General features: G+C 39.2%; 1 protein-coding gene across 5 annotated transcripts; it reads right to left on the bottom strand.

The window, feature by feature from the left end:
• Positions 1-3167: 3167 nt before the first annotated feature.
• On the bottom strand, positions 3168-16161 carry CCNT1 (cyclin T1; the record flags this gene model as incomplete). 5 transcript variants are annotated; one of them, XM_081317958.1, is made up of 9 exons in its annotated part: positions 3168-6690; positions 7666-7736; positions 7998-8161; positions 11092-11137; positions 11924-11986; positions 13128-13188; positions 13931-14059; positions 14855-14936; positions 15917-16161. In XM_081317958.1, the coding sequence occupies 9 exons, from the start codon at positions 16159-16161 to the stop codon at positions 5323-5325; spliced, it is 2229 nt and encodes a 742-aa protein (XP_081174084.1). The 5 variants fall into 5 exon arrangements, with proteins under 5 accessions (XP_081174084.1, XP_081174085.1, XP_081174086.1 ...); XM_081317959.1 differs by having other exon boundaries at positions 14855-14985; positions 15917-16060; XM_081317961.1 differs by lacking the exon at positions 3168-6690 and having other exon boundaries at positions 6702-7736; positions 15917-16094.
• Positions 16162-17199: the final 1038 nt, after the last annotated feature.

The raw sequence follows: 17199 nt of genomic DNA, 5'->3' as shown, positions 1-17199 counted from the left end.
CAATTCCAGGTCCCAATTGTCATAAGTTGGAAAACAACCTGTAATGCACATTACCACCCCCAAGTGGCATTACTCTGCATTAAAAATTGCAGACTATGTCTAGGTATTATCCTATCCTTTACATTGCTGACCTGTACAAATCTTGGTAGTTCATTAACTATAAATCATAGTCTGAATTACCAGAGTTCAGAAGTTTATGAAAACAATGAATTACGGCTATGCATTTTGCAGCTCAGGTGAGAGCAAAGAACACCAGAAAATGATAAGCAGAATAAATTCAGTTACCTTGAAATCCAAGCTATACCATTAACTTTTGAAGTTAATGTATGGTATACTAGCTGTAGGCTTTCATGGCTTGGTATCTGTTGGGCTTCAGGTTTTAGTGACCATAATCGAGAAAACAGATTTCCTAATATTTCACCAGCAACTGTAGCTAACATCTTCAAAGGCAGTGTTCTGCTATGCAAGCAATGACAAGTCAGAACACTTGGCTAGAAAGACAGGAGCCCAGTCCCTGTTCAGTTGCCTGAAGTATGTGCAGCATTTTGCCTTGAAAATGTCAACACCACCAGGAAGGTTTGACAGAATTGGATGTATATTTTAAAGGCATGGATAATGCCTGCTGAAAATTCAAGGTAGATAGAGAGGAACTTAAGTGTTTTGTAAAAGTCATTGTTCAGTCAAATCCCTTTAAAAAACCAGAATGCAATTTTGAAAATGGCCAGCCAGTATAACCAACATGGGAATTCCAAGAATGCAGATCAAAACGTAGACAGTGCCAGGCTAGGAAAACTTTCTTTCCTTGCAGTCCAGTATGAGTTACATGGACTCTGCATTTTATTTTAGGACTAAACAGACAGTTGCTCAACTGCAAATGCAGAAAGAAGTTGGTACTATTCTCAAAATCTGCTGCTGCTTTTTCATATTATGTGTGTGACCGAGAAAGCTCCCCTGACCTTTTCTTTCTGCATACACATAATTATGGTTTTGCAAGTCCATTATAAATTTACATACTGTATTTATAACTCTAAGTATTGTAGTTGACACATGCAGGTGCATACCCATACAATATACAAACCATGGATTACTGAATGTGATATTTCAAGCAAGCCTATAAAATGTCAGCTGATCAAAACAATAGCTTCTTTTTAAGCATAAGAACCAAGAGATGATTTAGACCAGGGGTCCCCAACCCCCGGTCTATGGACCAGTACCAGGCCGCGGCATACCAGCAACTGGTCGGCACAAACAAGCAAAGCCCCATCTGTGGGATGCAGGCAGCACACAAAACCACGCATCCTATGGTGCGCGAAAAAAACTACATAGAACCATCCCTGGTGCCCAAAAGGTTGGGGACCTCTGATTTAGACCAGGGCTTTTCAACCTTTTCACCCATTGTACCACTTTTAGGATAAAAGGAGTAAAGATGGATTGGTACATGAGAACGCAAATACAATCTAGATATGAAAAAGATGCTAAAATACCGTAGATGGTTTTAATTTGGGGAGAACAGAGTTAGATGAAATACGGGAACTGAAGAAAAATGGATTAAAAAAATGTATAGCTACTTATTATATAGGGAATTAGAGGAGGAGCAAGTTAAGGAGTCAATGATAAAATGGTCAAGAAATTTTGGATATACGATTGAATTATATAGATGGCAGCAATTGTGGGAAAGAAACTATAAACTGACAATGGTGACAGCGTATAAAGAAAATATGTACAAGATGTTCTACAGATGGCATATGTCTCCAGAAAAACTAGCTAAAATGTTTAAGGACAGATTATGGAATGTTGGAAATGCCATCAAATACCAGGCTCTTTCTATCATATGTGGTGGATGTGTGCAGAAGCTAAAACCTATTAGAACATAATCAAATCATGGATAGAAAAGATAATACGACATATAGAATTAAAACCAGAAATATTCCTGTTGGGTATTTTACCAGAGAAATATAGCAAAGAGAACATACTTGATTATTTATATAACCACTGCAGCTAGGATTGTGTTTGCGCAAAACTGGAAGGTACTGAAAGCTCCTCCAGAAGAGGTGATCAGGAAAATAATGGAATGTGCAGAAATGAATAGATTTACAATGATAATTAAAGATAAGACAGAGTCAGAGTATTATGAAATTTGGGGAAAATTTTATGAGTGGGTGAAAAAGGCTTTTCAACCTTTTCACCCATTGTACCACTTTTAGGATATGGGAACATGCGAGTACCACCAGTCGCCCAGCAAGGTATCAAAAACTTGATGACCCCCCCAAAAAAGGAAAAAAGTGAAGTACAGGTAGTCCTCAACTTACAACAGTTTGCCTAGTGACTGTTTGAAGTTACAATGGCACTGAAAAAAGTGCCCCCCAAGCCACAGCCGAGCAAGACACCTGCCTGCCCGCCCAGCAGCGCTCTTCCTCCTGTCCGAGGTTTTCATTGTTGTGAGCATTTCTGTTGAGGATTGGCAGTGGGGGAGGGGTGGGTGGTGTTTGGTTTTTATTCCCCGTCTGCTGGGTGGTTGCAGCAGGTTTGGGTCACTTCCCATGACCCTGGGACAATGTGACCGTCATAAATATGAATCAGTTGCCAAGCATCTGGATGTAAATCACAAGACCTTGGAGATGCTGCAACATTCCAGCTGATCTGCGCTTCTAGGATGGTTGCGTACCACCTGCCAGGTGCCAATGTACCACAGCTGGTACCCGTACCACTGGTTGAAAAGCCCTGATTTAGACAGTTTAGCATACATTACTCTTATGTAACTGCCACATTCATTTCCATGGATAAGGAACTTCTAGTAAGCACAGTAAATGAAGGATTACTGTTGTAACAGCAAGATAACCTGCAGTTTTCAACTGACAAATTATGATCTAAAATCTGAAAATATGAACACCTGAGAGTCTACTAAATGCGGTCTATGTTTTTTATCATGCCACAAAGTTATTTTTCCTTTCCTACTTGGCTCTTTACTTTCTTTTGTTCATATCCATTGTGGTTTGTTTTTAAATTGTAATTGCTATTGTTTGTTTTTATATCTCAGTGTAAATAACTAGGAAATAAATGAGATTTATAGATTCAGAATACTGCTGTTACTGTCCCAAATACTTTTGTATAGACTTTTCCTAATAAATTCAAATATTAGCAAGAAATTTCACAAGGAACAAACCAAATGCGGAGACAGTACATTTATTGAAACGTGGAATAGTAATAAAAATGAGCCAGGGATTAGAAAGTTTCTGAAACATTACACAAAACTAGGCCAAAGTTTGCATCAATAGACACCATTGCTTCAGAAATCCAAAGGTGGTGGGAAAATAATTATTCCAAATTCAGAGAAAATACTTTGGCAAAAACAAGCAGATGAGTGTCTTTATTTTAAACATGATGCATCATCTGAAACCAGCAGCAATTAACTTCACTCACATGACATTACAGAGGCCACAGCTCGTACTCTATTGAACATACTGGATTGGGCCTCTGTTGATATATACTAGGGCAGGGGTAGGCAACCTCGGCTCTTTTATGACTCATGGACTTCAACTCCCAAAATTCCTCAGTCAGCTGACTGAGGAATTCTGGGAGTTGAAGTCCATGAGTCATAAAAGAGCCGAGGTTGCCTACCCCTGTACTAGGGTAATCCGTTTTGAATAACAAACCCTTTTTAAGTCACAGTCCCTCATTTTTCAATTTGGAATTCACAACAGTAGGAATATCCTGAAATGACTCGTGGAACAAGGGGACTATATTAAAAGACTAAAAAGAATGTTGAGATTTAAGACCACTCACTCCAAATACTTTGTCCAAATGCTGGATTAGAAACCAAGGCTGATTTCGTAGAATTAAAATATTCTTATCTGATCTACAGAAACATAATATATGTCCATGTTTAAATGCTAGCCCCATTTTTAGCATACCAGTAGTAGTATGCTACAAGTTCAGAACATTACACCAACATTTATAAACCAATTCAGGGGACCTTCAAACTGGCTATTTTTGTATCAATATCTTCATATTCACAGGAGATCTTCACCCTACTTTCATTCAATTTTCTTCCCTCTTATAGACCTTCTAGATATTGGCAAGCTGTAATTTCCAGGAGCCCATACTATCATGAAAAATTGCAATGGATACTGGGAAATATAACATCTGGAAGACCGCAGGCTCGCAATCTTTGCTCTGTTCTCCAAATTTGCTCGATTCATTTCTCATCTTTATATCTTTTTTTCCTTTTTGACAAAATGTGAAAATCTCATACTCCATAATGTATTTAAGATATAATAATAAAGCATCCCAGAATCAAGATTACTGCTCTAACGTTCATAGGCTGTCAGCCTCTTCCACTTCTTCCTCCTCTGCTGAAACACACATTTTCCCAACTATACTAATTGCAACATTGTTTTCTTTGAAGGCACTCTCAAGTTTGTGCACTAGCCTGCAGTTCTGCCCATCACTGAAATATAGTTCCATGAAATTTTTTAATGGTTAAGTCATGTTAGCTATTTGTTTTCCAGCGAGACAAATACTGAAACAAAGACCGAAATGGCAAACATAGTAATGGCACCACTAAAGAAGCAGTGTGGTCAAGAAGGAAGTTAACTTACAATCCTTCACTCCTAAATTATCCTTGATCAGGAGGAAGGACTGAAAAAAGTTAGCAACTTAACTAACATTTCCAAATCCACCACTCTTTGGAAATTTAGGTTTGTATCTTGTCTCCATTTACTTAATGATGAAGAATCACAAATCTAAGTAAGGAGAAACTGGAAAAAAACCTGCTATACCACTTCCATTTTCTACTTTACTTATATTCAGTACATGTGTCTCTCAACCTTCACTGCCTTTGTTTAGGTGGAGGCAACTTCCATGGGACAAGACACATTAACGAAACTCACATGCCCTTTTCCATTTCCATTTCTGCTATAACTCCCTTCCTTTATCCACCTTAGAAAAATAAAATCAACACTTAACATATAACTTATTTTAAATTATTTTTTAAAATCCTCTTTTTTAAGAAAAGGAGAGAGACGATCAATTTAAATAGTCCTGCACCATTTCCTATTGGGTGGATGACATTCAAGCCCACCCTCATCTCTGAAGTTGACAGCTGGCCTTAATAGGAAAAGTTTCACCACCCAGAAGAACTGAAAAGGGGGTGGGGATGCACACGGAAAAAGAAGAGTATCTTTTCACAGTTTCAAGGACTTGTTATGTTCTCCTACTAATAATAAAAATGTTTCTTTTAAAAAGGGGAAAGGGCATTCACACAAGGCAGTGGAGATTACTATGAGCATTATTTTTTTTGTAGAACCTCAGTAGTTAAAACTATCACTTTGGGAGTGGTGGTAAAGGAGGGGGAGGTTCTGATGGGAGTGGGGGTGGCCGTGGCTTATCAACACTTGCAGCAGCCCTGGGGTTCAAATATTCACCATAATGATGCACAAAGTCAAAATTGGATGACTGGGTGGGTTGCATGCCCTGGGCACTGAGCAGGGAGTGCAGCATGTTCACTGTATCCTGATAGTCAATGGATTGGTTCATGTTATGCCCATTGGCCCCAGCAGTGCTCTTGTCCAGTTTTCCATGAGTCCCTCTGGCTTTGTTAGCCTGCGCAAAAGATAGACCAGCTGCTTCCAGGCTGTGGCCAGAATGCTGAGGGAACGGAAAGGGCACAGCAGGCCCCTTAGAACTCTTATTGATTTTGGGCTGGTGTTCATGAACTGTACCCGCTGTCTCCTCAGAAAGGGGTCTCTTACGGGAGGAACAATTTGGGACATAACCCTTGTGTGACACAATGCCAGTTGGGTTTGCATGCTTGGGATCCCCTGGACGCTTGGCGTTGACGACAGGTTGCCCGTGTGAGTGTTTGTGAGAATGATGGTTATGATGGTGGTGGTGGTGGTTAGAATGGATCTTATGCTTTTCCTTGTGCTCTCCCCTGCTCTTGCCACTGTTTTCATCAGACAGGCTGTGTCGTTCCATGGGAGCCGGCACCTTAATGCGCACTTTTATATCATCTTGTTTGGAAGAAGCAATAGGCTTGTCTCCTGGGGCAGGCAACCGGACTCTAAGCGTAGATGGGGGCTTATCAGCTTTTTCGGTAGGAAGCCGTTCAGAACCATCTGAATTGTTGCCTAGAGGAATTTTCAGGATAATTGGAGAAGAGTTGTTCTCCTGCTGCACATCCCGTTCACGTTGCTGCTGTACAAGCAAGTTCTGAGCAGCATAAGCATATTGAGAACGCACGTTTGCCTCCATGTTCTCTAGCTGGCGTTTCTGTGCAGCCAACTCCTCAGCATGTTTGGCCCGGTATTCCTTTAATGAAACTTTTGCGAGTGGCACACTTTTGATGTTTTGCTTAACAAAAGAGCCACCACTGCCGCTATCGTGATGTAGATGATCGGGATTGGCAGAAATGTCATTAGCTCTGTGGCTGATCTCTAGTTTATGCAAAGAGTGCTGAGCCATCCAGCTGTCTGATGAAAGATCTGTGCTACCTAGTTCCCCTGGAGAATCTCCTCCTGTGGCTGGAAGGGAAGCAGCAACTCCAGTGGTTGAAGACGTTGACATGCTCATCAGGCCTGCAATAGTCGTGTCTGATGCACTTCTAGAGATCATGCTGAGGATTGTCTGTTCCGAGAGGCCATCATCCTCACTTTGGTCATCCGTCTTCGATTTCTTGGCTGCTTGACAGGCCTAAAATGAAAGCATTCAAAACTGGTAAACTAATCTCTTTCAGCCGTACAATATCCCTAGAAAGGAATACTGTATAGGCGGGCACTGCCACGTTTAGCTGAAGTACCAGAGTTCATTTTTAATGCACATTATTGATAAGACACACCATGATGAAAAGACAGTTATTTTAGAAAAATGCCATTAACAAATAATTTAATAAGAACTGTCATATCTACTTTATCAGTTCAGAAGGCTGATTCTGTACTATGATGTTCGTCCTCAAAATCTTCCTTCTAAAACCCTCTATTCCTTGGTATTTTAAATAAAGTTTCAGTGTTCTCAAAATCCTTTTTCGATCCACTGCGCTTATAGAATACTTCCCTAGCATCGTGGTTTGTACCACAATGTAAATGTTGTGGGCTGTGTGGCCTATCACAAAATGTTGGAATCATCCCACATCACTATTACAGAAAAATAATTACTTAATAGCATTTCATAGGTTTTCCTCTTTCTGGCTATTTCCATTTGCTTTCTTTTTCCTAAACTTTTATTCCCATAGCTCTCCAAAATTTTATTGCTCTCCTGCTCTATGTTTAGTAGATGAAGATTCTTTTTGTGGATTTTTTTCTTTTCTTTCTTTTTTTTTTGCATAGCCTTGGGTGGAAACTAGCCATCATAGGTACTTTTTTCCTTACACTGGCTCTGAGCTCATGTGGAACACAGATATCTTGTAGTGAAATATGATAGTTGATTTCTGAAAGCCAGAGCTCTATACTTGAAATGATCCCAGACAATGCGGTGAATTTTTAAATTTGTACTGGAAATTGATAGGTGCCTCAAGATGTTTATGAATGTATATCTGGGTTAATCCCAGTTATAAAGCTATAAACATGAAAGAGGCAGAGGTTTCCTGGCTGTAGCTTAGTACTCTCCAAGCAACAGTTTTCTTTCAACATTCTTATCAAAGAGAAGTACAAAGTGGGCAAAGCATCTTACCCGCCAATTCCTGATTCGTTTCAGTCGATTAGGAGTTTTCTCAAGGATTTGAAGGAATTCATGAGTTAATTCTGTAACACAAACACAAGAATAAAGCTTGTAAGCAGCATAGTACTACAGCAAATTCTACAGGAGCATATTTCAATGTCCATCCTTGTCAGCAAAAAACAGAGCAGTCCAAAGCCTAATAGTACAGGTTCAGTTTACAAAATTCATCCCATTTCTTTACGGTCATGCTAGAAACCTTGATACAGAAGTCAGAAATAAAATAGTAAGTTAATGGAGTACCTCTTATTGGGCATAGAACGTATTTGACCTTGCTCCAAACTTACCATCCAAGAGTTCCAGAGTTACAGTGGCATCAACGTACTCCCACCAGTGCTTCCCGTCCGTGGAGACTGGGATCTCCCAGTTGGACCACTTACAGGCCAAGTGGATGCAGACGCAGGCCACAACGGGAGGGGTGTACTGCAGGCTGAAGGTTGTTAGGTGAAGGCTGACATCACCAGCAGGGGGAGAGAAACAGAAAGCTGTAAGCTCCCAAGCTTGAACAGCAGCCGCACATACAACCGCCCGCTGGACAGACACTGCAGGAATTAGGCATCCCTCAGCTTTAATTTTTTTTTATTATCCTGCAAGGTCAAGCTTGCCTTGCACAATAATTCTACTTCAGCCTTTTCCCACAAGGTTTTCCAAGAGCTTCTGTCAGCCTGGAGCTCCAGGACACCTACATGATCTTCATGAAATGCAATGGAATGAACTCCAAACAAAGTTACAAATTGGATTGTACAACAATACTCGAATACAACCCTAGGAAAAAAATCTGAACAATTTGCTCTTTACAACAAATCCCTCTTTTAGTAGGTAAACTGATCACCGACAACAGCAAATTTTGAATCACACTACTAAGTACAGCTGATTTTCAATCCAACTCAAGCCCTAAATCAACTAAAACAGGTGTTTGTGTATTTCCACTAGTTCCTATTCCAACAAGATTCAAACAAAGATTTCCCAACAACCTACAACAGGGGTGTAAAACTGCTGGCCTGCAGGCCGGACGTGTCATGTGGAAGCTGCGCCCACACCATTGCTGGCAATGGCAAAACCGTCCCAATATGTTGCACGATGTCACATGACTTTGCAAGTTTGACATGTCTGACCTACAAGGAACTGGACTCAGAAATATTATGAGGCAAAATATGCTGGCAGGACCTGGCAATGTTCACGTGACATTTATAATCCATAAAATCCTTCAGGAGATTAATGTGTGCATGGCAAAAATGTGCAAATGATGAGTATTGGGCAAAAAGAAGCCCCTCCAAAAATATTTAAATTACAGATCCGTATCTATTCATACCACTTGCTATGATGAAAATTTGCAAGGAGCCTGGGATGGAGTATACAAGTTCTAAAGCCCATCCATAATGATAGCCCAAAGCCTTCCTCCTATAAAAACCAACTTTCTAACACTGCTAACTAGTAATCAGATTGCATATCTTGCATACAATGCATCCACCGGACCTACATTTTGTTATTAACTGGAAAAGACAGATTTTATATTGTTGTACATTATTACTGTTCTATGCATCAATATATTAACTGTTAGGCAGCAAGCAATCAGAAAGAGAACTAAGTCCTTTCAATTTACAGCAGGAAGGACAATGGACCTCTTTGGCCTCTTGCATTTCATGAGGCACCATACATGTTAAAAGTTTTCTCTTAACTATTTTTTAAAATAAACAATGAGATCCTTACTTTCTTTTAATCCTCTGTGTAGCGTAATTAAAAATACTTTAGGTTTGTTCACTTCTTAGCCAGAACCAGTGTTTAGGCACTTCTTTACAAATGTGCATAAAATACAGCTAGTATTGCTAAATTCAGCAGTAGCTGATCCAACAAAATCTAAAAGGGGTACAAATATCCCAAACAGTGATTAAATACAAATACTCAAAAGGTTTAAAAAATATAAGATAAAAAAATATATAACTTAAGGTAACAATTTGCTATTTAAAAAATTCTGGATGGTTCTTTCAAAAATAGCTTTACTTATCATTTTTAATCGTCATTCTCTAACTTCTAAGTAGAAACATTTAATCCAAACATGCTCATGCAAATACACCAGCCACAAATATGTACGTACAGCCAGATCTTGAGCTAAGACCAGAGCAACCCTTCCAAGTTACAACAGATGAATGATGGCTACAACCTGACCTCAAAAGTTCCAGCCATCTTAATACCCCCCCCCATGGTCACGTGATCACAATCTGGATGCTTGACAACTTGTTCAAACTTACGATCAATTGTCAAGCACCCCATGATTACATTTGAAACCTTTTCTGCTGGCTTCCCTAAAGTCACTGGGGAAGCCTGCAGGGAAGGTCGAAGTCCCTCCACACTCACACCTCCATTCTCACAATCTCTCATGACCTCCCTGACCCATGACTCTTGTTTGGCATGTCACACCCTGGCCCATATAGCATCCTTCACTCACTTCCTTACTCCCTCCCCCCACTTGGCAGCAACTACTTAGCTGCCTGATGGCCTAGGATTACAACTTTCAGTTGGCTTCCCCACTGACTTTGTTTGTAGGAAGCAAGCAAGAATTTGCCTCATATAACAACCATGAGATTCAGTTAACAATGGGAACCAGGAGTGCAATTTATGATTGCATCACTTAGCGATGGATACTTCAATTCCAACTGCCATTGTAAGTCAAGAACTAAACTTTACTAATATGTGCCATAGGAAATAGGCTACCATATCTGGAAAAAGCACTGAAGATGTGCTTCTCTTTAAAAAAAAGCTATAATAGCCTAATCAAGATCAAAACCATTTTGCATTGGATTTTTTGGATTCACTGTCTTTATTTTCTAATTTTGAAGACTAGAAAGAGAAATGAACATGAGATTTAATATTCCTCCACAGGATTGAACAATACAGAAAACTATAGCTGGTGAAAATAAATAAGCACCAATTTAGGTGCTTGTACTTGATAAATTAGTTCATGAATCTATAGTCTTTGTTTGTATAGCAAAGCATGCTTAATTAAACCATGATAATATATTCTACAAACCGGTAATTAATTCCTTAATAACTGGTAGCTCAAAATCTCATTTACAAGAAATAAGGATTTTTTTTAGGCAAGCAGGACGGACTATTTAAAAAAAACTAAAAAAAAACTATTTCTCCCCATTATAGTCACAATAGAGAATTGGTCATAGATGGACTAGCAGTATGTGTGCTCATTTATAATATTTTGTACATTCCTGTTCTGAAATTCAAACTAAAAGAAACAATTTTAAAGAAATCTACTGTTCTGATATCAAAGAATGCACTCTAAATGTGCCATATTTTTTCAATTTTTTTTGCAATAATTTAACAAAAACATTTCCAAATAAAACAAAAATCTGAATTCTCAACATCTACCTGTTGGTAGCCATGAAGTAGGAAGTTTGTGCTAGATCCTTGCTGGCTGAAAGAGAAAAGTCACAAGTTAAATTTGCCAATACTTAAAGGTGTAGCATATTATCGATTTTCTCTGATTCTACAACTAAGATTGGGGAACTTTTTGTGGAAACTCTGGGCTTATTGAATAGGGGAATTATTACAACGGGCAAGATCCTGTCATGTGAGGACAGGAAAAAGATTTCCAGCTTTTTCTGGCCTTGGATAAGGAGCCATGTTGGACTTTTCCAAATATTATTTGGACATGGAAATGGTACTGTTTTTCAAAAGGACAGAAAATATATTCTTTGCAATTCTGGTCAGAGGAAGCTGTGAGCACCATATACTGTATAGTCTTTAAGATGTGTATTATTATTACAGCTGTCCAAAGCATTCAAAAAGGATGTTTCTAAAAAAGAGCAAAGCCTGCTTCAAAGCATTAAAATTACTACTTGGATTGCCTCCTTATAAATGTGCAAGCGTAGGCAATCCTCCCATTAAATTACCAGCAAAACACCTGTGCATGCCCATACATGGGAAGACAACTGCAAAGCATTCTGTACAGAATGCTGTGCACAGCTTGAGTATAACGTTTCTGCTACAAAGGTTGACATTGGTATTTTCATTTTGAAACTCTTTGATCCTCTAGACATGCAAAAGGCATGCATTTAGTACAGTAACAGTCTCTTCTATTTTCTTTTTAACATGACGTTCTTTACCAAGGAAATATATTCATAGAAATAATTTCTGAGCTAGTAAACAACCATTTCTACATGTATGTTGTCTGAGCAAAAATTGCACGTTTGGAACGTACCTCGAACTAGCTGTGTGCACTTCACCACATGAGTATGAGGATGATCTATGGTGATTTCAAATCCTAGAAGAAAAAAGGAAATGTTTAGAACGTGGATATAACTTGCTTGTAATTCTACATACCATGCATGTCTCTGATCCTGGGAGGCAAAGTAGATTGTTCCTCCAGTCAATTAATACCGCTCTGTGCTTAGATGCATACAGGACATCTCCTGGGCTCAAATACATCAATTATCTAGCACAAGAATGCAACAGATATTGCAAGTTTCTGCAGTATTAAATTTCCTGGTAAAAATACTGACACACATTCAATTAATTCTAAAATTGATCCTGAATTCTGAATTATAGGATAAAATTCTAGCAACTACTTGTTTTTCTGCTCACTTTAATAACCCAAGCAAGTGCTTTACTCTTAGAATAGTTTTTAATCAATTTTAAGTTTGTTCTTAGAAGAGTTTTTACTTTTGTTAAAGGAAAATATACGAAGAAACTAATATTCTTTATTCCTGCAAATTAACAGGATACAAGTTTATAAATTATGTCCATACTGGCCAACACAGTTGTTAAGCATCTATGACAAAATATCTTTAACCTGTTTCATACATTACAGTTCACAGCTAGGATTAACATGCTTACATGTTATATAGACAAAGTCAAAATGTCTTGCTCAACAGTAATAGAAATGCATTTTGCATATAACAGGAAACAGTAGGAATACATATTTACCATTTTATAATGGCAAGCTTATCAACTATCAAAGGTGCAAAAAATACCATTTTAACTGCTAAAAACCTTTCAAATAAAGAATTACATTTAAGATGCAGCAAAAGCTTAACATTAATAATGTATAATAATTTATCAGGGTATTCATTTCCTATCCTGGATTATCTGATATAGTAATACAGTTGAAACATTAGACTCTCAAGCTGCTAAGACTTCAATCCAGAGTACAATGCCTGGAACCTAAAGGATATAAATCCTGTTAAAAGAAAATCCTGTTTGCACACATAGTTGTATTAATATATTCACTCAAAACATAAACAAGTCATAAACTGGCCATTATGACAAGGACCGTCGCCTGGACTGATGGCTTCCCATATTGGTCAGCTGTGAAGAAGACTGGGGTTGGGTTAGAGTCTCTCCATTCTGCGGAACATTCCTGGGTCTGAGATTCATGAAGCAGCCCGTCCGCTTGGAAAACTTACCCAGGGTCTGCAGTATTATGCTCTCTAGAATGACCAGGTCTTGGGCTTGTTGCAGGTAAGCCTGGGGTTGAGAGGACAGGCAGGTTACTTGTGATGAGGCACTCTGTATTAAGCCTGCATATTTCTAACACTCTCTTGAGGAGGCAAAAACATCAAGAGGGAATCTTTATTACATTTCTGCTGGAGAAAATGGGCATAAATGTCCCATTTCCAGGGGAAAGAGCACTGAACGCACACACAAGTTGCTGACTGCATACTGCTACTGTTGAAACTGTCTTGTAGCACATGCTCAAAATTGCCTTTTGGTTACAATTTAGCTTTAAAATAAAGCTTCCCCCTTGTTGGCAAGGTTAGACGTGCTGGTCCTGTGAGGAAGGGCTGTGGTAAGAACTGAAACAATGTGCTTAATAATCTTTTTATTTGAACAGTAAAAATAACTGGATTTCACAAATCAACTTCTATATCACCATAAGAGTATGATCCTGGCAAGCAACATCCATTCCTCAATGCAAGCTGTGCTACACACCAAGCTTTCCTCAACACACTGACCAGAACACACAGGACAGACGAGCAATTTGGCTTACAAAACCAAGAGCTTTCTGTACTATGCACCAAGAGCAGTAACTCTTTTTTCTGTATTCAACTGTTAAATACTCTTATTCTGAAAATTATTCAATTGTATTTCAAGGTGGCTGTAGCATTCTCAATAAAATGAAGCATGGTGGATTTGCACTGCCAGGATTTGTTTTTTCTGCGTGGTTTATTGTGCACAGTACATCTTTCACAGAAGTTTAACTACTTACCTCATTCCGTGTATCAGGAGCAGCTTCCAGAGGATGCAGACAGGCATGTGTAACCTTGATGACATGCTCTAATTTTCGAGGTTGCTCTTCCACCTTGGCTGCCAGGAAAAGGGCAGCTGGTGCCACAGCCTTTATAGAGAAGAAATGTATTAAATATACCATACCATCTTTCAAATAGCAAATCACACTACTCTCAAATGTGCAAAGGAAAAGAAACATATATGTTAGAACCAAGGGTGAAAAACAGCTGAATTAGGAATGTTTCATCACTCTGAATTTAAATTAGCACCTTTTTGGTCTGCAAACTTTTTTTTTCTCCTTAGAAAGTTATTAGGACAAGTTATAAAAATGCACTGTGAGCATAATTTTGTGAGCATATGTTGATTACTGAATGAGGATCACAAAATATAATCTTAAAGAACATAAAATCTTACAAAATAAATCTTAGTAACAACATCTGCACAAATCCAGCTAAAGTCTGAAGTCAGAATATGCAGGTTTATTACGAACTATTTATCGGAAACCATAAACCAATCATTCTCAGTTGAGAGTTTAAGATGTTTCCTCAGAAAGTAAACTTCCTTGTCAGGCATCCAATTAAATTGTCAGTGCTCTAGCATTTTATCAGTAATGCCTGAAAATTTGTCACATATTGTTTGCCCATTGTTATTGTTATATTCTAAAGTAGCATTGTTTATAATTGTTTCCTTGAAAGCCTCTTTTTTTAAAATAAAGAACCTCATTATCGCTTGTAAGCATGTAGAGCTAAGCATAAATTTGATGGAATCCATTTCTGAAGACTTCACACAGAATATTTGTTCAACTATTAAAAGTTCTACTGCTTCCATATTACACACACACACACACACACACTAAATCCATTCAGAACTCCAGCTGAGAAACACAAACTGTTAACATACTTACATTTCTATGAAAGTGGGTAAAGGACTGAACCATGTAGAATCGATGCATATAAACAATTGCAGTATTAATAGTCAGTTGAGAACTAATGGTTCATCATTAAGGAAGATGTTAAAATTTAATAGTGCACGATTCTTCTTAAGGAAAGGTTATGTGAAAGCTAAGTATTATAAAAGTTGACTTTCTTAAACTAAACCAAGAATAGAACTGATTTTTGAGTAAAACTATACATGTTGTTGTTAGTTGCTCGTGTCGGACCCATCGCGACCCCATGGACAACATTCCTCCAGGCCTTCCTGTCCTCTACCATCTTCTGGATTTACACAATTAGAGACTCTGACTCTACGTAAATATTTTAAGACCGTACGTTACAGTTACAATATTATATTATATATATAAATATAAACACTGCAAATATTTTCACATTAAGCTTGCTAAATTTAAAAAGTTGAACTAAGCTTTGCATTACGGACTTCAAAATTTATTCAGCCAAACTGTTAAAATACCAATACGGCTGGAAAAAAAAATGAGGCTCAAAAGCAAATTAATATGAGTGTTCAAACCAAACACACGGGGGAAGGATAGCTCACTTTTTCTCCCACCTCACACATCAAATTTCAAAATTACGTTATCTAAATAATGCAACACGCAGACAAATGCCTGGTAGTAACGTGTTACTAACTGGTCTCTTGCGCTTTTGCAAATCAATTAAGACCCACTTCAGAGCCTATCCTTCAACCAAAACCGTAACAACATCCCAACACCCTGCACACAACATGTGCGTTTAACATTCCACAACCACCGAGCAAACCTATCTGTTTAGCACTTCCAAGTCAAGCTCCTTCGGCCTAAGGCGCTCCAGCCATATAAGCACTTCCCTGCCCACAGAGCGACGACCGCGATACCTGTCTCTCTTAACGCTTCGATTCCCCCCGTTCCCGGTAAGCTTAAACCTAACAGGCACCCAAGTTGTTTACGAGAATCTCCGGCGGGCCTAGTCCTCTTTCCGTAACCCTAACCTAGCCCAATCCCTACTGAGGCGCGGCCTAGTTGCCGAAGGGATACACATTGAGGCGCTGGCCCATATCCTGAAGCAGGTTAGCTGCCTGCTGCCGGTACGATAACTCCTTGTCCGGGTCGAGTCCTAAGCGCCAGGACGGACTCCGAGCGAGCTGCTCTCGGGTGAAATACCAGCGTCTTCCACCTCCCGCAGCCGCCGCGCTAGATACCGCCATGATGGCCGTCGCCGCCGCCGTCGACAACAGCGCATGCGCTGGAGAAGGCTCGCACACGCACACACCGGCCAGCATTCACGTGATCGCGTCTAAATCCGCCGCCCCGCGCGCACTTCCTTCCCCGCACACAGCAGGGGGTGGAGTCTGCATACCGAGCTTCCGGTTTTGGCTTGCCCAGTTCATTTGTAGGCGATCAGTCTTTTCTTCGTCGTTGACGGCTATTGGTTTGGCGAGAAAAAAAGAAAAAAAGCCCTAAGACTTCGTGGTTATAATATTCAGCCAGTTTTTGTTTTCTGTCTCCCACTTCCCTATTCTCTATGCTTTGCTCAATAACTAGCCCCATAACATTTTCTGGATGAGCTCACACCTATTATTATTTTGTAACCTTTGGGCTCTTAAAAAGAGTTTTAAAACTCAGTGGACATAAAGACCCGGATTTCCGATGAGATTTGGCAGCCATTGTTGCTGTGATAGAATCAGAAGATGGCTGCATACAAGCAGAATCCTAGAATTGAGCTGGTTTGGACAAACTTTGATTAGATTTTGGCAGTTGGTAGCATTGACTTGCTCCAGAGACTCCTGCACAAGCTGACTGGATTCAGCTTTCAGGTTATTGGATATTTAATACAGTCAAATAAAGATTCCCTCAAGACAGAACCTGAAACATTATGAAACTAGTTGCTACGGTCTTTTCCCAAGATGCTTAGTCTTGCCCGCAGACTCAGAATTTCTTGGTAGCCTTTCTTCCAGTGACTGACCAGGCCCAACCTTGCTTAACTTTTCTGAGATCAGCCAAGGCTGGTTAGGTGTTGCCAACTGGCAAGCAAAACAAATATGATCAACCTTAAATCAGCTGGGAGTATTTTTGTTCATCCTTTGATGCTGTATGCAAATAAGTGCAAGTTGATGACACAACAATGGGGAATGGAGTTCCAAAATACATAATTTCTTAAATTATATCAGATTATATTGCCTTAAGGCATCACGAACTGCTTGCTTAGGTAATGTACTAAGTTCAGCAGTATATCACCATGGTAACAAAGCAAACATGCTTCAGATGCCAGGAAATAGAACATTGCAGTTGGATACAGTTGAATCTAAGTACTAAAACAA

This window comes from Vipera berus (assembly GCF_964194415.1).
Source record: "Vipera berus genome assembly, chromosome: 2".
NCBI lineage: Eukaryota > Metazoa > Chordata > Lepidosauria > Squamata > Viperidae > Vipera > Vipera berus.
This window is presented reverse-complemented; position numbering and strand designations above follow the sequence as displayed.